At 45.1% G+C, this 27,634-nt stretch overlaps 1 protein-coding gene across 1 annotated transcript in view; it reads right to left on the minus strand.

Moving 5' to 3' along the window:
* Positions 1 to 27,634, minus strand: part of SKP1 (S-phase kinase associated protein 1) — a 130,544-nt gene that overhangs the window by 38,677 nt on the left and 64,233 nt on the right. Inside the window, exons 4-5 of the mRNA XM_078653176.1 lie at positions 5,016 to 5,159; positions 1,780 to 1,920 (exon numbers count right to left, since the gene is read on the minus strand). Coding sequence (XP_078509302.1) covers positions 1,780 to 1,920; positions 5,016 to 5,159 — 285 coding nt within the window. The remainder of the gene's footprint in view (positions 1 to 1,779; positions 1,921 to 5,015; positions 5,160 to 27,634) is intronic.

Below are 27,634 nucleotides of genomic sequence, written 5' to 3' on the forward strand. Positions count from 1 at the left end.
GATGGATTTCAAGGAGCGGCTTAGTAGAAATCTTGCTGGCTTCTGGGCGTATGAATAGCCACTTCTGCCTGGCATTAAGTTCCACAGCCACTCTTTCTAGAACGGCCGCATGGGACTCCTCTGATCTCTGCATTAAAGGAGATCGCAGCATTAACTTGATGCTGTTATGGAGACAATCTCAGTGCAGACTTAGTCTCCAAAGGGGCTTAGTGCCTTTCGGTGAGAGGGTGTTGAGAAGCGCTGTGGGTCAAAACTCTTTGCTGGGAGCCTGCTTGGCTCTAAAACCTTGCCTGGATCTGGATGTTGACAGGAGCTAGGAGGGCAGTAGTTGGTTGGAGGAGGAGGTATTTTCACTGCCCTGTTAGGGGCTTGACACATGCCTCCTGTGGTAAAAATGCTCTGCCTAGATGTATGGGTGCTTGGGTGGGCAGGGCTACACCCCTTGCCTCTGCACCTCATTAGTACTCACAATCCTCTGCCTTCTTGGTATGTTACCCTGTTTGTTTCACTGCCACCCCATCTTGGTCTTCTTCCTCAAAAGCGCTTGAAGACAGCTGGACATTGGTTGGGTCGCTGGGATGCCAGAGGGGCCCACCTCTTCCTCCTCAATGCAGAGCAAGTCATGTTCGAAGGTGTTGGGCATCTTGAAGGATGAATGTTACATTTTTTATTGCATCAAACGCTTTTCCCTTCGGTACCGCAGAGTCTGTTTAGATCGTAAGGTGAGGCAGTACCCCCCCCCCCTTCCCTTGACCAACTCTGGCCTGCTCTTGCCAGGATGCCCACACAGTAGTGTTCTGTAAATGTATTTAGCGTGGACCATGTGCCAGCTCTACACACATCTACAATGGGTATATTTTCCATGAAAGCCATAGTAGCGCCCTGTTTGTGGGTGGAATGTGGCCTGGGGCAAGATGATAGGGCTCTTTTAGCTGTAACGTTGCAGGTCTGGACGTATCTGGCGATCAACTGGCAGTCTCTGTGCCTCAGATATGGCATGGCCTTTATGAGGCTGAGAGAAAGCTACAAACAACTTTTGTGTTTTGCAAAAGGATTTGATTAGGTCTATGTAGTACAATAGAGCAAACCTAATGTCAAGCGTGTCAAGTGCTCTTTCATCTACTGAGTCAGGTCATGGAAAAAAGGCTGGAAGCTTGATAGACTGATGAAAATGTTTTCTGAAATCAAGCAGAGGACTAGAAGATTAGGTTGATCAGTGGGATTGTTCAAAAGGCAGTGCTTTAGTTAAGACTAGTATTGCTGTACCAAGATGCACATTCAGCCGAAAGTGGCCTTGAAGGACAACTTACCATGGGCGTAAGACACTGCAATTGTGAAGCTCAGCACTGTGGTCAGAGGTTAAGCACTGTCATGCTCAGAGACAAGCCAGAAATACAAACTCTCAGTGCAAGTAGGCCGACCATTGATTGAGATTGATGATCCAACTGCACAATGTCATATCCATGAATTAATGAAAGAAAGATCGTAGCAAGACATTATCCCAGTAAAATATGAATTTATGAAACTTTGTGCGTTGAAAGCAGTAAAATATACAAACCTTTCTTTTACTTAAAGTCTAAACTCATGATCCTTATTCATTTACGGGGTTAAAGTGTGTGCGCCTGCACATTTGCATAACAATACAACTTTGAGTTACTTGCAAGATCGAGACAATGGTAATTCAACTTTAAATTGTAGTCAGATATTTCTCAAACAAGCCCTCAGCCACTTGCTAAGCCGAAAATAAAACTGGTTAAGACTGGTAAAGTAAGCCAATACCTGTGCCTCCTCCTCTTCAGTAAAGTCATTTTTGATATTGAATGTCTTACGAATCTCTTCTGGGGTTTTTCCCTTAATCATGTTTGCCACCGTCTTGCATGTGACATCAAGCAATCCTTTTATATCCAAATAATTTGCAGCCTGTAAGAGACAACCATAATCAGTATTGAAAACTGAAAAAGAGTGTACTGTTTACAACCAGTAAGCTGTTTTGTTCAATAAATCCTTCAGTGTCCCTACTATTGTAAAGCTAAAATAACAGCTGTTAATGCACAAGATCTGCATCTTGTCTGTTACGGTCAGGCAAAATCCAGAGCGCAAGGAAAGTGGAAGCAAGTCAATTACAAGGAACCACCTTTCTACATACAAAAATGTCATACATTAAGAAACAGCATTTCAAAATGACTAATTTATATAAAGTAATCAAATGGGGGCAAGGCGATATTTCCAGTGTTGATTCTATAAACAAGTGTGGAATCAAATGTGGGCACATTATCAACCTATACAAACAGCAAGTACGTTGCCCACAACGTTCAACTTATGCATAACACCTAAAAGCACTTCATAAACGTGGATTCCCCCCCCGCCCCCCACACCCTCGCCCCCCCCCTTAACATTTTGTACAATGCTTTTCATACTCCATGGGCAACTGTGCATACAATGTTTACATCCTTTCATTTATCCATCCCTTCTACACCTCCCCTTGGCCTGTGTGATATTAAACTAAGGGGACTGGTTATCTGCTAGCCTTAATGGACAAGCGTAGAATGTCGGGTTAAAGAGAATAGTACACAGGCTAGGAAGCAGAAACTTTCTGGAGTGGAATCTAACATTACATTAACATAGCTGTCCTATGACAGACCGATATATACACACCTAAATGTTTGTTAAACTGATTACTGTATTCTTGGTATAACTCCAGGTTTGTCAACTCCTCTTAAAACCTTTCATTCCTCATGCCCCAGTTTAGGGAACAAATAGAAAACCAATGTATAGACTAAATAATAATGGGTGTATTTCTGGTTCTGAAACAAATACTTTCATCTTCTTGAAATAGATTTATCAAGGAGTTAAAGTCTTTTACACAAGCCCCATGGAAGGAAAGTAAGCAGAACATTTCTTCAGCAAACTGGTTTATAAGAGGATTTGTTAAATGTCCCTTTTTCTATCATTTAAAATTCTCAAGGAGGAGCACAAACTAGAAGCCTGGTGGATCAGACTACAGCTTCACCACGCAGTCTGTTATCCAGAACCACTACTTCAACACCATCAAGAGCCCAATGACAGCAGGCCAAGCAATAAGAGAAGTTCTGGGCCCAACAACTCTGTGCTTAAGGGAGCATGGTAGTACCTCTGTAGAGGCCTCGGAGAGCAACATCTCCAACACCATGAGTCCTCGGGATAAAGGTGGAAACGATACATCAAACGATTGGACTTGGATAGCAAAAGCTATAAACACCAGACCGAGAGCCAATGACAGAACAGGGAAAAAATATTCTAAATCTAAAACTCTGCTCCTGGAATATAAATAGGCTGGGAACCAAAACCCTGATAAGGTCTTATGGACGTATCTCCAACAATTCGATCTAATTCTCCTCCAGGAAACGTGGCTGGTAGAGCCATTTCTCTTACAAGGTTTCAAATGATACCATCTCCCAGCAACCAGAAGTTCGACATTTGGTCATCTGAAAGGAGGCCTTACGACTTATGCCTCGATCAAAACCAGAATGACTTAAGGAATTAACAAGTAAAAACATTCCAACAAACGGAATAAAAACAATACAGATGGAAATAGCTGGACTCAAAGACAAACAGTTAAAACATGCCAATATCTATCAACAGCCCCACAAAAAAAACAAAAACAAGTCGCAAAACCTCTGGTAGAAGAACTAACAAAGCGAATTACCGAAGAAGCAACTTCAAACTACATCGCAGGAGATTTTAACATGTTCCTTACAGGGTGCGCCAACTCGGATAGGCCGGCAGAAGACCGACAATCAGCATAGGGGGGTTCCACTCCAGGACGAGTGCAAGTGGGGCACACAAACCAAGGTCTCTAAAGACCTGTTGAATGATCTAGAAAGTCTGTCCCTGGTAGCATTAAACCGTCGATTCGCATGGGACCGCTTTCAAGCTGCAACCTTCCACGAAGCCTTCACAAACACTGCAATAGACTAAACTTTTTCATCTCTATCACTTTTTAGCTTAATAAAGGATTTTAGGATTGGAATGCTGGATTACAGTGATCAACAACCACAAGAGCTCATACTCGCCGCTCACAAAATGGCACTCACTTATGCAACTGATGATTCAGCCTCAAGGGTCACACTGAATCACAGGAGAATCAAATGTAATACGAGCGACCCAGGAAAACATTTGGCAGTATCAAAAACACAGTGGGAGGAAAGTAAACTGCTGTGTGGGAACAGTTTAACAGCTTGAGAAAATTTCACCAAAAGCTTCGACCCATCTAATCCCAAAAAACAGTCAACGAAAGAAAAAGCAGGGCCAAAAAGCCAACGGGAAGCACTCTGCAGACCGGCAAGCAAGCAAAGATTCTATCTTTTGATAATTCAAAATGCGAGCTAAGACAAATAAAAAGCCAAATAAACAGAGCATTGCATTGTCTCCACCAACATGGCCCAGTACCCTGCACTACTTCTCATACCCATATGTCAAACTGAGCAAGGTCTTAGTCCCATCCTGCAGTAAGACCTTCCTGCCACCAAGACCCTGCAGCACATACACTTCAGCAACGTGCAGGGAACTCTGGATGACTTTAGTTTCACTCATTCCCAGAATATCGATAACCACAATCTCCTCTGCCTATTTTGGCACAGCGTGTGTTCATAAGTTAGGCTGGCAGACTTCACACGTCTGCCAGCCTAACTTATGAACACACGCCCTTTCCAAGGATCTCAATTCTTTCCAACACTGTGGCAATTTGTGAATTCTTGCAATGACCCCAATGTTAGACCCACAGAAGGGCTGCAGGAGAGCAGTGGTAATCATTTCAAGGTGGGGGTGAAGATGCCATTTCAAAATGCCTGCAAATAAAATGTCTGCCCATCTGGGGGACTCGCAGCCTAGTATCCATGTATACCCACAAAATGCCAATACCCGTTGACTAACAAACATCAGAGTCCCTATAAAAACTAATCTCCCAGCCCAACTGTTTTTTCAGAAAATTCAACTAGCTATAATGGACCTATTAAAAATAAAAACCAACACCGTACCAAAATAAGCTCGAACAGTGTTCCCTGGTCTACTTTAAGGAATTCCTGATCCCACACAGGGATGTCATCAGTCCTCTTTTCTTTATTCTCGTCATCCTCTGGTGGGGGGGGATCATCCTTATGGTGGGTGCACCACTGGATAACCTGAAAAGACATCAGCAAAGATGCATACATTCAGCTTCTAGTACTCAATCGGTATATACAAATAGGCTTGAATATCTCTTCCACGGTGACTGGTTGAATAGTCACTCACCAGAACACAATACAACAATACACATGGAATGGACTGCATAGAGGAGTGTGTTCAATTAAGCAATGTAAGGGTACAGAGGGATAAATACATCAACTAAGCAAACAAGTAGTTGGTCATTTTCAGTAAGAGCATTTTTCAAACATTAAATAAGTGAGAAACATTTCTGCTTTATCAGTGAAAGGTCTGCTCTAGTGATTTACACGAGGTGAACCCCAGCATTCTTCTATTAATCTTCAAGGTGATTCAGCTTATACACAAGAAAGAGTTACATTTGTAAGTACCAACTGATTAATGAGAACCCATCTCATCCTCACAATATATGCAATTGTCCCTCTCAAGAAGTCTAGTAACGACTGAAACATCAAATGCTGGTACTTAAGTAGTGCTTCCACCTTTAATTCCAAGAGATAGACCAAAAGCGGTTTCCTCAGGGTCCTTGGAGCAATAGTGAATTTTGCAAAAGCGATGTGGCAACTGAAGGTGGTCACTTATAAATCTCTACACAACAAGAAAGGGTAGATACAGAGGCAAATCACAAGGCTCACAGTTATTGAGACCCCTGCCAACTAAATATCCTTTAATTTGATTCACACAAGACCAAAGCACCAGACACTATTGCTGGGAATAGTAAGCTTCGAAAACTGAACTCCTTAATAAATTCGTTCTGGACAGATCACTGTTTTTCCAGGGTGTGCGGACTCTAGTTGCTAATAAGGAAAATGCTACTTACCAGTATGCATCTGTTCTTGGCATGTAGAGCTGCAGAGTTGTACACTTAGCATTAGATCGCCACCTGGTGTTGGGCTCGGATGATTGCAGGTTGTTGTTGTCTTGGAAGAAGTCTTTGTAGTCACGAGATAGGTGACTCCTCCCTTGGACAATACTTTTAAATATAAATTTAAATTGAGCTTGCCCTTTTATGGCACTTAGTGTGTAGGTGCAATAACATGGGAAACTTTAAAGTCAGTGAAACTGTGTACACATGATTTACTTTAAAAACCTGACACAAAGGAATGTCCCCACAAGGGGCATGAGATTATGTTGGATTGATAATTTATAATATTACTGTGGAAGAGTATTTTTAGTTTAACTGTTAAGTACTCAACACAGTAATGAGCGATTATCTTCCACCCTTAACATTGCTGTGGTCTTTAGTAGAGGCTGGGAGCAATTCTTCGACTACAGAGAATGCCTGTTGTAACCTCCTTGAAGCCATTACTGCTGAGAAAGGAGAGGCTTCAGAGTCCAAAGGGCCAAGAATGCTGCAATGACACTCAACCACTGGCTTTCATGAAGATCACAGTAACGCGCCTGGGTCCTTTCCCTGTTCAGCAGTGAAAAAGTTCAAACGAGGGTGATTTTGCACAGATGCCTGTGATTTGGCACCAAGCTATTTAGCTCAAATTTAAAGCCCGGTTACCTCCTCACCCACCCTCCTCAAGCCAGACATCTTAACATTAAAGATCTTCAATTTAAGGTTCATACTCATTTTAATCTTCCTTCTATAGATGTTAAGAACTTTTTCTATCTAGATATCCCCAATACTTAAATCCATTTCACACTTCTATTATTTAGCAGGTTTAAAAAAAAAATAAAGAACTTTGCAAACCTACCAGTTTAAGATAATGGCATGTTTTAATACTAAAATCAAGAAACTTTACTTGAGATGTGTGGGAGCTAGAATTTTCCACAAGTGATTAAGTAGTCACAAGGGCCTTATGCAACCAAGTTGGCTCAGGGCAAAAGGTGACCAAAGAAATGAGATGGAGTGAGGATGCCAAGTCTAACACTGAGGAATATTCAGCATCTAGCACATACAGACCAAGGGGCGCTGGAGATTTTTTTCTTTTCACGTAGGTCTAGGGATTGCATCCAGTTGGCTGCAACTAATCATTTTAATTGAAAACGGTCTCTTTAAGATTCTGCCATCTAGGCATTTAGGGGAGTCTGGACCTTGTATAGATATAGCAAACACCCACAACAACAAAATGTGGACCAACAGGTCAGCACACGTGTATCCCTGAAGTTCAGGAACATACAGGACAGAGTTGTGTGCTCACTAGTACCAGCGGCCTTCGAAGACCGGATAGACTGGAATTGGCATCCTGGTACTCCATTCCACCAAGTGACTGCGCACAAATGCACTGGAGTCGTCGTCCTCCTCCTCGGCAAGCATAATTTGATGCCGAGCTGCCCTGTTAAAAGGACACTGAACTGCCATTTAGGATGCAGGCTAGTTTGAAGTGGGTGAGAACCCAATTCCACTTAGGGTGGTGCACTTCATAAGCTTAGTGTTTTTTGGGGGCTTTTTATTTGAGAAACTGCCACAGTTCCTGATCCAGTTAAATGCACACAGATTAGCACTCTACTTCACAAAGGCACTAAAGAAAAAGCTGCTTATTTGAGGTATCAAGCTTTTTTTCTGCAACTACCTGCTGGTTCTTCAACTCTCATATTTCTTCCAGGCAGCACTGGATCTGCCGAACCAGAAACTGATCTACTGCACTGACAAGTGGCCTGGCAGTTCGTAGAACAATCCTGGATATGACATCACAGAAGAGTATATTGTGTCACCCCAGCAGAAGGACCCCAGTTCATAAGGGTTTTTGGATTTTTTTTTTGAGTTTCCCAGAGACAAAGACTAGGTAGGCCAAATTGACAAGAAATGAAAAAACTAACCAGAGACCTTATTTAAAAATAAAAATTAAAGAAATCTTAAAACCACTCCTCAGTATGGAGAGGTGTAGAGTATCCACCAGGAAGATCACTACCAATGTTAAGTTACAAGTTCTTCTGATGTGTTCACCTCTAAGCAGGACTCCTGACTAACTGCAAATTGTAGCATCCATACATATCAAGCGATGTCGCTTGGCTTGAGTATTAAAACAAGCCTAGGCTCAGAATCTTATCTTGGACCAGCCTTGGACATGCAAAGCCCTATATGGGACCTACCTGAACACTAATGTGACCTACAAAGAGCCGTGCCACAAGAGGCTCCACAACAGCAATTATTCCATCTCAACCATGCTTGATGAGGGGAGATTCCCAATCATCAGGGGTCACTACGTAACCTACTCTCTAGGCCCTCTCTTGATGAACATACAATTGGTAGCAGAACTGACTCCCATACCAGAACTGCACCTGCAGCTCATTACTACTTTTCCTAGGTGCTAGTTTTGGCCGCCAAGGAACCCTCAGGACCTCAAACCATGCTTCTGCTTACCCAGTCCACCTCCTTACACCCCAGTCTTGCACCTGCTGTACTTCCTCTGCCAAAATCTTCGCTGGTTGCTCCGCTACCAGATCCGATGCAAAAAGTGTGGAACTTGCAAAACAGGAAGGCATTCTGACAAGACAGAGATAACGTGCAGAAACAGCTCAGGAAGAATCCTGAATCAGACCCTTGTCTTGTGAAGCGTACTCTAGTGTGATTTAAATCTTTGGCTCAGATTTGGACCACATCCAGATACCGAACACCGTCTAATATCAGTACTAAGATGACAACACTAGCAGTAAAGCAGGCATTTGATTTCACCCCTATTGGCACAGACCCTGGAGATTATTTGATCCTGCAAAGTTGCCAGTGGTCTAAATACTTCCAGATGTGGGTCTGGAGAGCCTTCTGGGGTCCCTGACTGAGATGACATTATTTACAGCCCTTTTGTACAAGGCTGCTGAGGCTTGGAATTTTACTTACCAATTGTGGAATGCAAAACAAACTTCATGGAAATCCTACAAACTGCCTCCTCTTCCATGAAGCATTGTTTTTTGTTCACCGACACTTTGATGGACACCTTTTCTTCTCCGCATTAAGTAAACCAGCACCCGTGGTAATCTGCCAAGTTGCTCGTGTTCAAAATCCAGATACAGGTGATCGTAGGAAAGGGAATTATTATAGGCTGTGGTTGTGCGGCCCCACCAGGTAATGTCACAATCTATAGTCTGTTCAGGTAGGTTCATTAACAAAGCCCTCAAGTCAGAAGGGTGGAGACTGGTGCAGTGGCACAAGGATGCATCCTGCTAGAGTTCCCCAGCTCATTAGGCCCTGATCATCAGTTATAAGTAACAGAGTCGGTTGACTGACATTAGTGTTGATGCGCAGCCTCTAGGGAACCGCCTAGAAGAAGCAGAGGGGCCTTTGACGTGGTGCCGCTGACATCACAGACTGATGCCGTAAACGGTCGAGCGAGACATGCAGTACATCATCAGTTTGCCACATTTCACTCACATTTGGCAAGACTAAGGAACCAATGATAGCGGTCAGCGCTTTCTACACCGCATGCTTATCGGCCAGCTTTGAGCTCCTGGGAGACAGAGAAGCATGCTCATTAGAGGAATACAAATAACTGAGCAACGCACTGAGCAACGCACTGAGCAACGCACCGCAGTCCAGAACGCTGATCGTCTTCTCTAATGAGCGCCACGTGTTAAAGTCTTTGATCAGCCATAGTCCCATTCCCAGCACTAGAGTCCAGCGGCATTAAACAAAGAAAGACATGCAATATATACTATAGCAGGGAAGCTTCATTTAAGCTCCGCACACTCTCCGCCCATCTTTTGGATTGGCTTACATCCTAAATGCAGCATTGTGATTGGTTTTTGGCTTGTTAGTCCCTCCTCCTGATGGCCATTGGATACTTCCGCGCCTATCGGGCCCTTTACTTTAAAAACTATTTTGTTCCCGTGGCTCAACCCCCCCCCCCTCCTCGCAGTCTCAAACTTCTTGGGCCACAAACACCCCCCCCGCACTCTCCTTTGTGACTTTTTGTCCGCTGCAATCCAGTTTGAAATGCAATAGGACTTGTGTAGATGCAAGTTCTACTGCATTGTAAATGCTCGTTTATAAAGTAGTGCGCATTAACATGCGTGCGATGCCTTACATCCTACGCATGGGCGACACATGGCCATGTTTAATAAGGGTTGTGAGTGCCAAAATCCAAACACCGCCCATTCTTCCACCGGGCGATTATTTGTTTACGTGCAACTGAGGACAGGTCACGGAGCAGTCTCCCTCCCTCCCTGCCTCGCCCTTTACTGCCTCTTGCTGCAGGACCGTCTACCGCTCCAGGTAAAGCGTCTTTAGTGAGAAATATTCTAACAGCTCCCGCAAGAACAATGTGCGATTCTGTTAACCTTAACAAATAGACCGGTGAGCACAATTCCTGAATCTGAACACATTACTTAAACGAAGCAGAGAATACACGCGCTAAAGCTGCGAATAGTAAACCTATCCTCGGCCGCGCAGACGTGCAAAAGTAAAATAGATTGTTGCAGCTTTTGTCGGGTTGACTATAAAAGCGAGAACAGAAAGTGGATTTTTGAAGGCGATTGTGATGGAGCCTGGCTGTATATTGATCGTATTGTAACATGTTGTATACCTTGGGGCGGGTGCGAACGTGCAGTATTTAACCGCATGCGTGCGGTCGATATTCTGCTCCTGCGCTGGGCTTTACAAAAACCCATTATTCATGACGAGCTGGGCTCGTCATGAGCGTGCAAGGAGGCTACCTCATGACGAGCCCAGCTCGTCATGAGCGTCGAAGGGGTTAAATGCACGAGTATCCACCCTGGTTCTGAGTATGTAAACGAAGTGTCCATGTTTCTCTGGGAGAGTGTGTCTGGGGTCCCGTACGTGCGGCGCTCCGAGGGTTGAGGTCCTATGCGCAGGCTTTCACCAGTGTTTATGAAGCCGAGCAGTCTTGGGACCCCAGGCACAGGTCCCACTTCTCTCTTTTCCTCCAAACATCCCCTCTCACAGCTCTTGCCCTCACTCGCCCCAAGCCTTCCTTCTCTATTACCCCGGTCACTCCACCATCCTTGTTCTACCCTCCACTTCCGCACTCCTGGATCTTGAATATCCCGCAACCTACTCCTTCACGCCTCGAGACAGCGCACAAATAGGATGCACAAGAAGCAGCAGCGGTGTATTGGGCACAGCATAGCGCTCTAACAGCTCCGCAGCGCTTGGGCAGAACCGTAGAGCTGGACAACAGAAAAAAAAACGAACTGTAGGGGGCACCCTCCATGCGGTGCCGTAAATGCTATGAAAAGCAGAGAGTCCAGACCAGCACTGATTGTAGTAAAGCACAGCTCTTGGTCCAGGAAGTGCTTCCCTGGATGCAGGGAAGCAGGGGAAGCGGACACTGCAACAACAGCGCCTTGGCAGCTCTTCTCTGCCTTGCACTGGATGTAGTAAGCAGCAAAGTTAAGACGACCGCAGCGCTGTACCGTTTCTGGTGAACAATATGAAGAACTTCCAGCAACACTGCTCTTGGTGCAGTTCCCAGGAGAACAGTGGAACAAGAGGAGGTGCATTTTTGCAGCAGTGATTCCAGTGAGCCAGTTTAGCGCTGTGCAGCACCTCCAGTTCTGACACTACGAAGGACACTCATTCAGTGAAGCAGGAAGTTCAGTCATTCCAAACTCACCGCTGTCCCAGGTGTGCAGTGAAGAAGAACGAACTCCACTCTGCTGCAGCAGTAACCAGTGATCGCAGTGCCCTCCACTCGGCTGCACTCGCTGCTTTGGTGCTCTGGATGCCGTCAGAGGCAGCGGAGTAGCATCTCGGTTTCTAGGGTGAAACAGATGCGAAGGATGGAGCTCCGGCTGCACGGGCCCAGCTGTGCCTGAGTCTGGGAATTCAGTATCGCCAAGTGATCAAGGCTACTGGCCCCCCAGAGTATTTATCGCAGTGCACCCCCCCCACCCCCACCTGACTTGCATGTCTGTGTGCAGTACATAGACCCCCCTCCTCCTGTCTTCTGTAGTGCACAGCGCCACTACCGACCCTCTTCTCTGTGAGCAGTACAGTCCTGTGAGTAGTACACAGCCACCCGGTCTGTGCACAGTAAACAGAGCAGCTGTTGTATGTGAACACTAAGCACCTTTCCTGTTTGTGAGTGGTGCGTGGACCGGACCTCCGCAGTCTGTGTGCTACACACACTCCGTCTCTGTGCCAGTGCACAGCACCACCGGTCTCTCCATAGTACGCAAAGCCACTGCTGGGAAGTGAGCAGTGCACAAACTCTCTTGACTCCCTGTCTCTGGAAAGTATTAAGCCCTCTCCTAGCTGTGCAGAGTACACAGACCCTCTCCCTGCCTCCTTGTGGACAGTACACAGACACCCCTGCCTATGCAGAGTACACCGAACCTCTGCACCTGTCGGTGGGCAGTACGCAGACACCCCTGCCAATATAAAACACACCGACTCTCCTCTTCCTGTCTGTGACAGTACACAGCCCCCACCACCCCCTTAGCCTTTCAGGGTAGACAGACCCTCCCTCCTTGTACGCAAACACCCCTGCCTGTGCAAAGTACACCGACCCGCCTCTCCCTCTGTGTGAGCAGTACACAGCCCCCACCACCACCTCAGCCTATACAAAGTACACTGAGCCCCCTCCTGGGTGACCACGTCATGTTTCTCAGTACATCGACCCGGTAAAATAAAACACAGTATCAACCCCAGACATGGTCCTAGAGCCACCTTTCTTTTCTATATTTACTGTTAACCAGTCATGGCATGCCGTGCTTTAGCTTTTAGCATGTAAAGTTCAAGCGTGGTGTGCCACAAATGCTATAAAAGTAAATAAATAGAAAAAGGCGGACGGCCAGCTGCACATATTATGCTACATAGCTGAAATACTTACAAACCCCCAAAGGCGAGTAGCCCTTGCAATGGGAACTCTGTACAGAGTGGTTTGTGGGCAGTTAAATTAAGTCATTTTTAATAATATGACAAACACATTGGCAGAGCAAATAGCTCTGGCTAAACACTTACAAGGTCCCAATGGCGAGACTGATTGCATTGCAAATGCTTGTTTTGCTATTGATGTACGTTGGAATTTGGTAGGGAATGGGAACTGAAGTACTTTTGCCACTGGCACCCACCCTAGTTGTGGACCACTGTATTCCATGCATGGCTGTGTGGGGGTACTGGAAGACCTGAATGCGTGGAACATCTTTGTGGCCAATTAGATTTCCTTCACCTGGTTAGGTTACTCAAACGTTTCCCATCTCACGTAGCACCCTGATTTGTCCTTCCTATTCATAGGTTATGTTATGCTAATTAGTTTTCAAACGCGCACAGCTACTCCAAGTAGTGTCCCGGCGCGAGCACAGAGGGACTGAAAGCACGACCAAACTAGACAAAGAGGAGTTTTTAGCAATTTTTTAAAAACCACAGGATCTTCCGATATTACGAAGTGCAAGCGGCAAAGCGTTCCAGGCCTGGGATGCATAATGGGCCAGGGAACAGCCACCCTGTGCCGATAAAAGCGGGGAACCTCTGCCAAGCGGAGGAGCATAGCAGTCTCCCTGGAACATAAAAAGAAAACCTTTTCTGCAGGTAGATTGGCCCATGGCCATGCAGGGAACGATGGGCAATAGTAATATTTAAATTTCAACCGAGCCACCATAGGGAGCAATTGAAGAGAGCAGAGATAACCTCGCACGCTACTTCTTATGGAAATCTCTCCCAAAAGCTGCGCCGCCGCATTTTGCACCACTTGAAGTTTGTTGAGAGAGTATGCTGGAATCCCCACCTAAAGTGCATTGGCGTAATCAAGGCGTGAGAGAATAAGCGCGCAGACTACTGTCTCTTTCGCTGCATGTGGGAGAAGTGGGAGAAATCTTCAAGATTTTGAGGAGGCCAAAGCAGCACCCTGAGAGTCGCTTTACCTGGGTGGCAAAAGATAAATTATCCTCAAACAAGACTCCCAGGTTCTTAGCAATACTACTGCTGGAAGATGGTGGCAAAAACTCAGACGGCCAGATCAAATCTCTGAAGCCAGGGGGAAAGTTACCATACAAGAGCATCTCTGACTCATCCTCATTGCATTTTAATTGGGCGCCCGCAAGCCACTAAAATACCGAAAACAGGCAGAATTGAACGGGTGCCACAGATGCCTCATCCTTTTTGCAGGTGAAAAGTAACTGGGTATCGTCAGCATAGGCAATCACCTTAGCCCCCAGATCCTCAGCTAATATGACTAAAGGAGTAAGATAGATGTTACACAAGAGGGAGCTAAGGGACGACCCCAGTAGTAACTGGCAGAGAGGCAGACACGGCCGGTGGAAGCCAGACTTGTTGTACCCGGCCCTCCAAAAAGGACTTAATCCAGCCCCAAGCCGACCCTAAGACACAAATTTCCACGAGTCGGTCAAGCAACAATGAATGAGGAACCGTATCAAATGCAGCCGACAGGTCAAGCAGCACTAAGGCTGCTCTCCCGCCGGCATCAAGGCACTCTCGAATAGCCTCCGACACTTCCATCAGCACCAATTCGGTACTGTAAGCGGACCGAAAGCCCCACTGAGCTAGGTGCAGGATGTCCGCTCTCTCCACAAACTCAGTCAGCTGTATATTCACTACCTTCTCACAGACCTTGGAGAGACTGGGAAGAAGAGAAATGGGCCTATAATTCCAAGGGATTGAGCGCTGGCTTTTTTAATAAAGGAAGAATTTTAGCCTTCTACCAATCATCCGAGACTCGGGCTTCTTGCAGGGAATAGTTTATAATGCTATTAACCTCAAGATTAACAGCCTCCGCTACTGCCGCCATTGATCTAGCGAGACAGGGGTCAGCAGGTGAGCCAGATTTTAGTCCCTTCAAAATTTTCAATGTACTAGATAGATCAACTGGGGAAAAATTACCCAGAGTGCCTAGGAGAGGTGGGAACAGAGGAAGCTGACAAAGAGTTAGGTGGACAAGGTATAAAGCTTGCTTGAATCACCCGAATTTGTCCATAAAAAAATTAGACAGCGTGTCACACCAAGCATCTGTGGCTGGCAAAGGACTTGATTGTGCTATGGGTGACATAAAGCTCTGCACAATTGCAAAGATTTCCTTCGAATTGTTTTGAGCTTGATCACTACAGACAGCATAATAGTCCCTTTTTGCTTGAGAGACAGCAGCATAATACATTTTCTGTCTCTGTCTATGATACCCTTTGCCACCCGGCAATACTCACTGAGACGCCACAAGCGTTCCAATTGTTTCAGTAGAGTCAGCTCAGCTGTATACCACGGTTTAGAAGGAGTCTCCCTAGTGCGCCTCGCTGAAGTAGGAATAGCAACGGATGACATAGTAGACCGAACCCAGTTGGTAAAAGCCAGGAGGCTCCCTTCCAAATCCTGTGGAAATACCGGCCTACAAACAGTTAGATATAATGCATAGTGCCCGCCTCTCCTGGCACTTCTTTCAGCCTTCTATTGGCTCTCTGCTGCACATCTAAACAGAAGGAGTCACTCGTCAACTTTTTTCGGAAGCAGTCTCCAACACGAAGGCCGCCAACAGTGCAAACGAACAGTCACCCACATCCACATCAGCGGTGGACACTATACTCCACAAGTTATTCTACATGAAGACTTCCATAGGTCCCATAAAAGAGGCGGTGTCAAAAACAACAAAGGAAGTCCAATTACTCCAGACCAACTTTGCCACCTTTCATCAAAGGTTGGATAAAACTGTCACCAAACAAAGACCTGGAATCCAGACTTGATGGTTTGTAGGAATTGTCTCTGGAGATATGTACCGTGAAGCAAAAAGTGACTGATTTGAAAGACAGGAGTAGGCAAGACAATGTGAGCATCATTTTGTATATTCCATTTCTCCTTCTTCGTTGGAAGATAACTACTTAAAAGGAACTATGTACTCGGTTTCTGTACACAACGGTTTCTAGGTTTCTTTTATGGTTAAAAACATGTAATTTAAGCAAATCAATATAGAACTAGGACACAAAAAAAGCCCTTAGCTCAGCCCTTGGTAGTTATGACAAAGAGTTGTCAGGCTTAGCCATTGGAACAAGTGTAGAAGTAGCAAAACCGTTAATAAGAGACCGCACAATAATAATAATGCAACACTAATTTATAAAAAAAGAAATTATCTTACATTAGACACCAAAACAACAGAAGTCCATTGAGGGGAACCGGAGATATGATTTTTCAAAGGTAAGTAAAATACTTTTATTTTAATTTCTTAGATGCAATAAATTGTTGCAAGCAGTTACTCGGCAACGGAACAAAACGCTGACAGTCTTTTAAACTAGCCACAGCGGGCTGGAGCCAGTCACAGGGTTGACTCATGTCCAGGGGTACAGCTTACCTGACGTGATCAGTTGTCTTAGGGTCCTCAGTGCCTTTTTCCTCCTTAAAGTGGTCCAGTCAACAAGTGCTTCTGATGCTGAAGGATGCTAAAGATGCTGAAGAGATGCAGTGAGTTTTCCTGGGGCCCGGGATTTTCAGGGGGTCGTCTCTGGCCTCAAGTATCTATGTCCATGTTGCAGCAGGAGATTCTAGTGAAATACAGTTGTCACTAGTCAACTGGTCTCCCCGTTACAGAAGGGTCAGCAGTCCCTCACAAATAAGCAAACCCTTTTCTTGTGGGGAAGAGTCTCCACTTTTCCCTCAGCTATGGGTCTCTAGGGCTTGGGGACACCTCAGGATTATCTGGTCTCAATCGCCCAATGGGCACTTCATTGTTGAGCGGCAGGAAAGCGCTCTAGGCAGCAGAGCTTTTGATGTGTGCAAATTCATTTAGCTTTTGGTGCCCATGAATTTTAGCCCTTGGAGTCACTTCTTCTGTCCTGGCATAAGTGTAGCTTTTTTACATGAGTGAGCACAGCTGGCTAAATCTTCTTTGTGGATCCCTTGGGTGCAGCATGTGCAGTCCAGTCTTTGGTGCAGCCTCTCTTTGCTGGGTCCAGGGAGAAGCAGAGCAGTACTCTGTCTTCTTCCAGTCGTGATCTGACCACTGTGGGTCTGGAGTGACAGTTTTATGCCATCTTCATTTGTGGGAAGGGAGGACTCACTAGCTAATGGGGTAATAGTTGACACAAAGCTACCCTTTTCATTTTTTTACATCTTGGGGGTTTGGCACTCAAATACCCCATGGATACCCTTCTCTACCCTAAACCAAGATGGTGCAAGTCTTCTTCCGTCGTGAGGGGCCCTGGGCACACCCCAAAAGGAACATATATAAAACAACCAAGGGCAAGCCTATATGCCCACAGTGACTAGGATAATACAATAAAACAGTTGTCCCATGAGACTATAGGTATTTCTGAAACAAGTCTAACTTAAAGGTATTCAATTGAATTGTACGATAATTAGGGTCACGTTGACATAATTATACAAACATTAGTCAAGACACAACAAATCACTAGTTGATAGAAATGATATTGTACTTCATACAATATATACATACAAGGTGCAAACTGTACAATAGAAAAGCGTAGATGACGCAGTGCGGGTGTAGGTGAATTCAAGAGTGATACAAAATACACTTCACATATCCCTGGTTATCAACAGTTTGGAAGACAGTTCATGTTAGAGGATTACATGGATTCAAACATTCCCTACATGTGATTCTGTAACCAGGAAACAGAGTCTACGTTTCAACCCAATCTCAGTTTTAGGGTCTCACCAGGACCAACATCATCTGTATAAAGCAAGTAGAATCGAAGTGAAAGGAAGTCCATGAATCCGGGCCAACACGCCAGAGTCTTGTTTGACAGCCACCAACCACATGCAGATAACTTACTTAGGGTATTGGTAATTATCCGTACAAAGTCACAAAAAACCTCCAGATAAACGCATCTCTCTGAAAAGTAACATGCAAAATCACTAGAGGGAGCTACTAGAAATAGTGCAACCAATGTACCTGCCATCTACCCATGTGAGCTCTCCAAGTGATGAAGGGCACTTAGGAAGGACAAAAGCTGTAAAGCATCCAGTGCACCCATCATCTACCGAATGCCCGATGCTGCTGAAAATACACTAGGTCTGTAATATCGCTAGAACCCGCTGACAACATATTGGGGCAGAGTGGTCCTGTCCATATGGGTATCCCTATTTACCTTAGCTCTCGAAGAGTTGGTCGCTCCAGAAGAATTTCCGTCCCCGAGCCTGCAGTCCTTTTTCATCTTCCAAGTTCTCCATTTAATAACATTGAGCGCACGACGGCTCAAAAGCACCCTGCACACAGCCGCCCCAGTGCCCCTGGCAGTGCAACCGTGGTCCTAACCTACTTCCCCATTAGCCCTGAGCAAGTGACCAGGAGCCCAGCTCCCACAGCCGCATGGCCTGCTTGTCAGCAGCCACCAACCGAAGGCCCCCTGCCTCTCATTGGGCTTAACTACCTCTGCATCCAGCTGCCCCTGTGCCGCTGAGGGTGTACCAACTGTACCTACCTGACCCTGGGAGACCCCGGAGTCTATGCCCAGAACCTTAACTCTGCCAGTCGAGTACTTACCCAAAAGCCCTAAAACTCACTTTTCTTCCATAGGCTAAAATTGACTGGTTTCACTTGGAAATTCTAGTGGAGTTTTGAAACTTTAAAATATTCACCTAAAATCAGCCGAACAACGAATTCCGATTTACTCAACTGTTACCAGGAGAAAACCCCGTGCTGCTTCTTTTAGCCCGAACAAAGCCCAGCACAGACCTTGAAAAGTAATTTTAACCGTACTTACCAGTAACTTGAATTTCCTTCTATAGGAATCCATTGTACGATTTTCACCAGAAAAGTTTCTAAGTGTCAATTTTCAAAAACTACAAATATTTCTTAAAAATCGCCTGTATGACTTACAACGCATTCTTTCAATTGTTTACAGGAGATGCACCGGGGCTAGATCCAGGATCCAACCCTGAGTTAGAAAAAGTAACAATAACACTACTTACCTGCTAAGTGAATTTCCTCCCATATGATAACATTGGTGATTCTAGGGGGAAAAGGGTCACCTTTTAAAATACAATAATATTCCTCAAAATCACTACTGTAACCAAAACACTTTTACTTAACTGTTTACAGTAGATGTCCCAGGACTGAATCTAGGATCCATTCCTGTGGTTAGAAAAGTAATCCATGAAGAAACTAATTGCATTTATCTAGAAATTCCCATGGAGTTCAATGTTGCATTGTGTTTGAAATTGTATTGCCTATTGCAACAGTTGTAACTATTGTAATCAAAAAGTCTATTGCCTATTTGAAAAGTATTTAACTTAAGTAACTCATTCTGAGAAAGTTTATTTTGATACATTGTTGGTTCTAAAATAAAACTACTATATATTTTGATAGAAAACAATTGGCCTAGAGTTCAGTTCTTGAGTGTGTGAGACCATTTGCTGACTGAGTACAAAAAATGCTTTACACTGTTCTCTGATACTGCCTTACTGCTCGACCAAGCTACCACTTTAGAGAGTAAGGTTATATCTAACTTTAGCCTCTGCCAAACCTCTGGGGACTGTGGACTCTATATACACACACTGTACCTTACGTTGGTCCAGTATATATAGAGCCACTTTATTACAAATACAAACAGAATAGGCTTTTCTTTTAGGTTTTCCAATTCACGTATTTGAACAAGCTTTCATGCGCAAATACGGAGAAAAACGAGTTTTGGTTAAATAAAATATTTGCAGAAGGTCTCACAATTTAAGTGGGGAATCTGAAATGTACCCAAGTTTTATGGTTTCACTTTGTAAAAATCAGCCACTAAACAGCTATCAATTTGTGTCTCCTGTAGATGTTACTGCCTTATTTTTACCTCTTTGTGCAATTTTCTGCATTTTTTTATTATAGTGCAAACTCTATCTGGAGGCAGTTAAGTGCTTTCCATAAACACCAGTTACATTACACAAAGTCAAATTCAATTCTTTTATGCACTGGAGATTTGCCTAGAGACAGAGGATGTTGAGCCGACACCTAGACTCAAACCTGGCAGCTTCAGTTCAAAGTTGGAAGCTCTGGCATTAACAGCACATACTGGGTAGATTGAGGGTGGCAGGCAGAAGGTACATGAAAGCATGGCTCGCTATGGGCTCAAAGTTCCAACAGGACCTTGAGCTGAGCCAGCCTTTAGACTCAAGCCTGGCTTGAGCTTTCAGTGGGTCCCCCATTTCTAGTTGGGACAGTGGGGACAGAGATTGACCAGCCAATGACGAAGCAGGTACAGTGACACCAGGGCCCAGGCCTGTGAACGACCTTCTGCACCTCAATTACATTACCGTTACAATGTTTTTTGCATTTAAAAACTACCATTTTATTTTTACTAAACAGTGATTTTACAACTCTGGAGATGCAGTCATCTGGGTTGGAGCTCTCCGCACATAAATATAGGACAGGCCTATCTTTTTATGTGCGGAGTCTCTGCCACGAGTGTGGATTCTCCGCAGTAGTAAAATTACTATTAGTAAAATGGAACTTGTAGTGTATGAATACCAATAAAAAAGTAAACTTGTACAAAAGTGTAAGTTTACCTTTGTTATTCAGGCACTAAGCATGTCTGTATGTTTTCTGCCAGATACTGTGGTAAAGTAAGGAAAATTCTACTTCCCAGTATGCATCTGTTCTTGGCATGTAGAGCTGCTGACATTCATATCTTTGCATAGATCGCCGCCTAGTGTTGGGTCCGGATGATTGCACTTTGTTGTCTTGGAAGAGTCTTCGAAGTATCACGAGATAGGCGACTCCTCCCTTAGACCATAGTGCGCATGGGCATCCACTCCATCCTTAGATTGTTTTTCGCCATTGTGGCAAAGATGGAGTATAGTAGAGTAAAGACGGCCATGCAAAGAAAACCCTGCAGCTGCGACAGGCCCCGGGGAGGAGGGTGGGCGATATGAATGTCAGCAGCCCTACATGCCAAGAACAGATGCATACTGGTAAGTAGCATTTTCCATTCGAGGCATGTGGGCTGCTGAATTCATATCTTTTCATAGACTGTATAGCAGTACCTCTTGCGGTGGACGCCCGTCCCAGCTGCAGCAGTTTGAAAAAGAGTTTTGAGGACAGCTTGGCCTACAGCAGCTTGCTGCTTTGCTTGCACATCTACACAATAGTGTTTGGTGAAAGTGTGTATTGTAGTCCATGTGGCTGCCTTACAGATGTATTCTAGTGGGATGTTTCCCAAGAAAGCCATGGATGCCCCCATTTTGCGCGTGGAGTGTGCTCTTGGGGGTACTGTTGGAGTGCATTTAGCTTTGTGGTAGCATATTTGAATGCATTTAACTATCCATCTAGCTATTCCTGATTTAGAGATGGGGTTAACTTTATGTTGTGGTGAGAAAGCAACAAACAGTTGCTTTGTCTTTCTGAATGGTTTAGTTCTGTCAATGTAATATAACAGAGCTCTTCTTACGTCTAGTGTCTGTAAGGCTCTTTCAGCTACTGACTGCGGGTTTTGGAAGAAAACGGGCAGTTCAATGGACTGATTGATTTGGAGAGTGGAAATGACCTTTGGCATGAATTTAGGGTTAGTACGTAGTACCACCTTATTTGCATGTATTTGCATGTAAGGTTCCTGAATAGTTCAAGCCTGGAACTCACTTACTCGTCTGAGTGAAGTGATGGCAATTAAAAAAGCCACCTTCCATGTCAGAAATTGCAGTTCACATGAGTGGAGTGGTTCAAAAGGAGGTCTAAGTACTATATTTAAGTTCCAGACCGGTGAAGGTGGATGTTTGAGAGGGATTATCCGGTTGAGCCCTTCCATGAAAGCCTTGATTGCTGAAACTCTGAACAGAGACAGGTGTTGTCTGTTTTGAAGGTAAGCTGCTATAGCTGCAAGATGAAGTCTTATAGAAGAGTATGCTAGATTGCATCTTTGAAGATGCAACAGGTAACAGATAATGTTTTGTATTGAAGAGTCTAATGGATTGATTTGGTTATTGTTGCAATAAATTACAAATCTTTTCCATTTGGCTGCATAGCATGCTCTAGTGGTTGGGTGTCTTGCCTCTTTGATAATGTTCATGCAATCAGGAGGCAAATTGAGATATCCAAATTCTAAGACTTCAGGAGCCAGATCGCTAGGTTCAGTTGATTGGGATCTGGGTGCCTGATTACTCCATGGTTCTGAGTTAGGAGATGTGGCGATAGACGCAGTCTTTGGTGTAGAACCACGGAGAGTTCTAGGAATGTTGTGTACCATGGTTGTCTGGCCCATGTTGGAGCAACCAGGATCAGTGTCAGAGACTGCGGACTTAGTTTGCGTGCCACTAGCGGAATCAGTGGGGCTGGTAGAAAAGCGTACGCAAATCTGCCTGACCAGTTCATCCATATCGCATTGCACTGTGACAACAGATGTGGGAACCTGGCGGCAAAGTACTGGCATTTGGAGTTTTCGTTTGTGGCAAACAGATCTATTTCTGGATGCCCCCATTCTTGGAAGAATGGTTGGAGAGCTTGAGGATGAATCTCCCATTCGTGTATCTGTTGGCTGTGTCTGCTTAACAGATCCGCTATTTGATTGTTTTTCCCTGGCAGGTGTTGTGCTAGGAGAAAGATGTTCTTTGGAATTGCCCACCTCCATATGCTCTGCGCAAAGTGGGAAATCTGTAGAGAGTGAGTCCCTCCCTGTTTTTGGATGTAATACGCGGCTGTCATGTTGTCCGTCCGGATCAACACCGCTTTGTTGTATATGTGGTTTTGGAACGCTTTCAGTGCCAGAAAAACTGCTAGCAACTCTAAGTGGTTGATATGCAGTGTCTTTTGCTTGGCTGTCCAGAGTCCCTGGACTGTGTATTGATGTAGGTGGGCTCCCCATCCTGTCAGTGACGCGTCCGCTGTCAATACTACTTGTGGAACTGGCTCTTGGAACAGTCGCCCCTTGGAAAGGTTTTGTGGATTCCACCACTGCAGAGAGTTGTATGCGCGACTGTCTACCAACACTAGGTCTTTTAGTTGTCTTTGAGCCTGGCTCCACTGCCTTGCTAGGCATTCTTGTAATGGACGCATTTGAAGTCTGGCATGGGGACAATGAATATGCAGGAGGCCATCATGCCTATGAGTTGCATGAACATTTGAGCTGGTAGGGCGTGTTGTGGCGGAAACCTTTGGATTAGTGTCTGCATGTTGGCTATCCTGACTGGATTGGGATACGCCTTTGCTACTGATGTATCTATTGTAGCTCCCAGATACTGTTGTATGTGGGAGGGTTGCAGATGAGATTTTGGGTAATTTATTGAGAAACCCAGACTGTGCAGCAGCTGGAGGGTTTGGGACGTATGACTTGCACATTGGATGTCTGACTTGGCTTTTATGAGCCAATCGTCGAGATAGGGAAACACGTGGATGTGTTGCCGCCTGAGGTGTGCTGCCACTACAGCTAGGCACTTGGTGAACACCCTTGGAGCAGTAGTTACTCCAAAGGGGAGAACTTTGAATTGATAGTGTTGTTCTTGTATTGTGAACTTGAGATATTTCCTGTGAGCTGGTTGTATAGGAATGTGGAAGTATGCGTCTTTGAGGTCTAATGTGGCAAGGAAGTCGCCCTGCTGAAGCAGTGGGAGAACTTGTTGTAAGGTTATCATATGGAAGTGCTCCGATAGTATGTATTGGTTCAGAGGTCAGAGGGCCTAAATGGGGCAGAGCGACCCGTCCTTTTTGGGAATTAGGAAGTATAGAGAATATACTCCTGTTCCTTGGTGTTGAAAAGGGACTGTCTCTATGGCGCCCTTTTGTAGCATGGATTGGACCTCTTGCTGTAACAGTGTTATGTGCTCTTTGGACATAGGACGGTGTTTGGGTGGTATGTTGGGTGGAGTAGAAGTGAGTTCCAGGCAATAACGATACTGGATAATTTGTCTCATCCACCTGTCTGTGGTAATTGCGTTCCAGACAGGTAGGAACTGATTGATTATGCCTCCGACAGGTGTTGTGTGTTCTGGAGGGAGTGTGGTGAAGTCACTGTTTGGTGGCAGTGGAGGCTCTGGTGTTATTGCCTCCACATCCTCTGCCCTTGTTATTGTTTCCTCTGTAACCCCCTCTATTGGAGCCTTTGTTAAAAGTGCTCTGGGTATTTGATTTGAAGGTGGAGGAGCTTTGCGAAGTGCTGCCTCTTCCTGCACCTCTATATGAGGAGCGACGAAAGGAGCCCCGGTGTTGTTGGAACTGAAGCGCCCCCATTGATTTGGCAGTTTGTGTCTTTTTTCATTTTATCTAAAATGGTGTAATCTGCAGGGCCAAACAGAAAGTCTTGGTTTACTGGCTGATTGAGGATGGTGGATTGCACCTCGTTCTTAAATCCAGATATGCGTAACCATGCGTGTCTGCGCAGTAGAACCCTGGTGTTGATAGACCTGGCCGAAGTATCGGCTGCGTCTAGCACGCATTTGATGGAAGAGTTGGTTATGAATTTGCCTTCTTGAATGAGGTCGTTGGCCTGCGCCTTAAAGGGTTCTGGTAGGTGTTGCATTAGAGTTTCAAGTTGGTCGTAGTGTGCTCTATCATATCTCGCTAATAGAGCTTGTGTATTAGCGATTCTCCAAGAATTAGCAGCTTGTGAAGCTACCCTTTTTCCTGATGCTTCTAAAATTTTTGATTCTTTATCAGGAGGGGGGAGCGTCTCCTGTTTGCGAATTGGCTAGTTTACGAGCGTTTGCAACGACTAAAGAATCTAAAGGCAACTGGTGTTTTATATAAGTAGGGTCTGCTGGTGCTGCCTTATATTTTTTCTCTATTCTTGGATTGAGCTCTCCTGCCCTAGCAGGATCTTTAAAGATATCTGGCGCATGCTTGAGGACCCCTTTAAGCATTGGAAGCGAAGAGTTTTGACATTTTTCTCAGAAGTGGGGAAGGTGTCGAACAAGAAATCTTCCTCTATAGGGTCAGTGTGCATATCTACCTTGTGATATTTAGCTGCCCTATCTATAATCTGATTAAACATGATTGTGTCGTCTGTAGGTGACGGTTTTGTTGGGAATGGGGGAAGTATCTGGGATGGGCTGTTGGTCGTCATCATCTTGGTCATCCCATGTCTTATCTTGTTGATCAGGATCCCCAGTGTCATCATAATTGTATTGAGGATCTTCCCCCATGCCCTCTCCCTCATTGTGATCAGAGTGTGTGGGAGAGTAAGGAACGAAAGGCATATCAGGCAGAAAAGGAAGAGGAGTGAAAGGCCTTGAGGGAGATGTGCCAAAGTCTTTTTTCTTTGGAGGAACTGGAGAAGGAGTGTCTTGTGGTAAAGGCCTCTTCTTTCGGTGGTAGACTATAACGTGTCCTGTATCTGGATCGATATATAATTTAGCTTGCTCCTCGGACACTGGATGTGGGTGGAGTAGTTCTTCCTCGACAGTCCGTGGCTTTGGCGTCGAGGGTTTAGGTTTGTGAACCTTTTTTGGAGTCTGTGGCTCGGTGTTTTTTGGTGTCGGAGGTCCCTTGGGCTCGACAGCTGATTTAGGTTCGATAACCTTTCTTGGTTCAACGCGTTCCTTGGCTTTAGAGTCTCTTTGGATCGGCGGCCTTTTTAGGCTCGGTGACTTGTTTTGGACCGACCGGGGCTTTTGGTTCGGTACGTTTTTTGTCCGAAACCTGCTGTTTCTTTGGGTCGATTGTCTTTTTTGTGTGTTCGGCAGCCTTTTTAGGTCCGTCTATCGGTTGGATCGACGAACTTTTTCGGTTGTATGATTTTCTTCGGTTCCGATGTCTTCCGTTCCGATGGCTTCGGTGCCAAGCCTTTTGGCACTGAGTGTTTTTGCGGCGTGATGCTCTTCGGTGCCGATGGTCTTTCGGCGTCGACAGCTTTCTTAGGCTGTACACCCTTTGGATCGACGACCTTACTTTTTGGGTCGATGATCTTCAGTCGGGCCACCTCTTTTGGTTGTGCGCCCTTCGGGCCTACCACTTTTTTTGGTTCGATGACCTTTGTTGGAGGACTCTTTTTGGCTCAATGACTGTCTCCGGGCCTGAGCTACCTGAAGGCGTTTGTTTGTGCTTCGGAGCCGGGCCGAGAGGTGGGGTCTCCGAAGGAATGTCTCGATCTTGGCTAAGGCCTTTCGGCGATGCTTCGACCGGAGCCTTTTTTGTTGGGATGAGTGGAGTGGGGGGCTGGGTACTCACAGTTTTTTGCCCCGGTGTGATCTGGTCATCGGAGTCCGATTGGTCCTCAACGGTGACAATCTCGAGATCGGAGTCTGCAGCTTCGGGAAGCTCTTAGCCGTCCTCGAAGATATTCTCCAGTTCCGGCTTCTGCATCTCTTGCCTGGCAGCCCGTCGATTCCGGATAGTATTCTTGGATCGAAATTGGGCACACGCCGGGCAATCCTCTTCTTTGTGTTCAGGTGACAAACACTTGTTGCATACTGTGTGTTTGTCAGGATGTGGGAACTTTGAGTGGCATTGTGGGCACCTTTTAAAAGGACTCCTTTCCATCGACGGAAGTCGCATGTGGCGTCGATAAGGCCCAACTGCCCGCGTCGACGACCGGATCAAGATGAAAAGCTGGATGGAGTCGAGGGGTACCGAGCGAAAACAATACCGTCGAGTTCGAAGGCCTTTTGGCCTTAGGGAGTAGCTAGTTTCGATTCCGAGCTGGAGTGTAGGAAATAACATCCGAACCCAATGGGGGAAAAAAACAATCTAAGGATGGAGTGGATGCCCATGCGCACTATGGTCCAAGGGAGGAGTCACCTATCTTGTGATACTTCGAAGACTCTTCCAAGACAACAAAGTGCAATCATCCGGACCCAACACTAGGCGGCGATCTATGCAAAGATATGAATTCAGCAGCCCACATGCCTCGAACATAACATCTCAAGAAAATATATTTTGCTGGGCTAAATTTATTCTCACCACTATGGCAGAGTTACAAATGTGAGAATTTCTAATTCTGATATCTTTTTACAGTACATTGACCATTCCGGGTTGTAAGGGCAACTAGAAATATCCAATTTTATGGATGTGGCGTTAAGCATGAAGTTATGGATTTGCAACATAACCTATCTGTTGCATAATCTGCAGATTAAAAAAAAAATTCTAGCTCAAAGGGATCAAACGTTACTTGAAAATGCTGTAACACATTGCAGTGCAGTTGAAGACTCTTTGCAAAAGGTAGACAGGTCACCTTTCAGTTGCTTATTGCAATACGGGAGTTACATTTGTGCTAATGAGGAGCAACCTAGGCCCAATAAGTGTTAAGTGTAAATCACAATATGTCGCAGCTTTAAAAGAAATACAATTTTAAACAGAGTTTTATATAGCACAAACTTGACCCGAATAGGGTATCAGAGCGATTTACATAGCACCAGTTGCATTACATGAGGACACATTCATTTTTGTTAGGCACGGGGAAATTAAGTGATTTGCTCAGAATCACAGGATGTTAAACATCATTGCTGAGACTCAAACCCGGTTCCCCAGATTCGAGGTCGAACACCCTAGCAGTTAGGCCAACTCCTCTCCCCAATGTGCATTACATATAATTTGTGGCCTTTTCTTGCGGCATAATTTAGTCAACTCTGCTTCGTTATTTGGTCCTTCCCACCGCATAAATTTAGTAGACCTGGTTATAGTGAAACTTTGTCTAACCACATTTACTTGCAATGGGACTAATCATAATTCAGTTCAATAAAGACAGCAAACTCAGC

Source organism: Lissotriton helveticus, chromosome 7 (assembly GCF_964261635.1).
Source record: "Lissotriton helveticus chromosome 7, aLisHel1.1, whole genome shotgun sequence".
NCBI classification, from domain to species: Eukaryota; Metazoa; Chordata; class Amphibia; order Caudata; family Salamandridae; genus Lissotriton; species Lissotriton helveticus.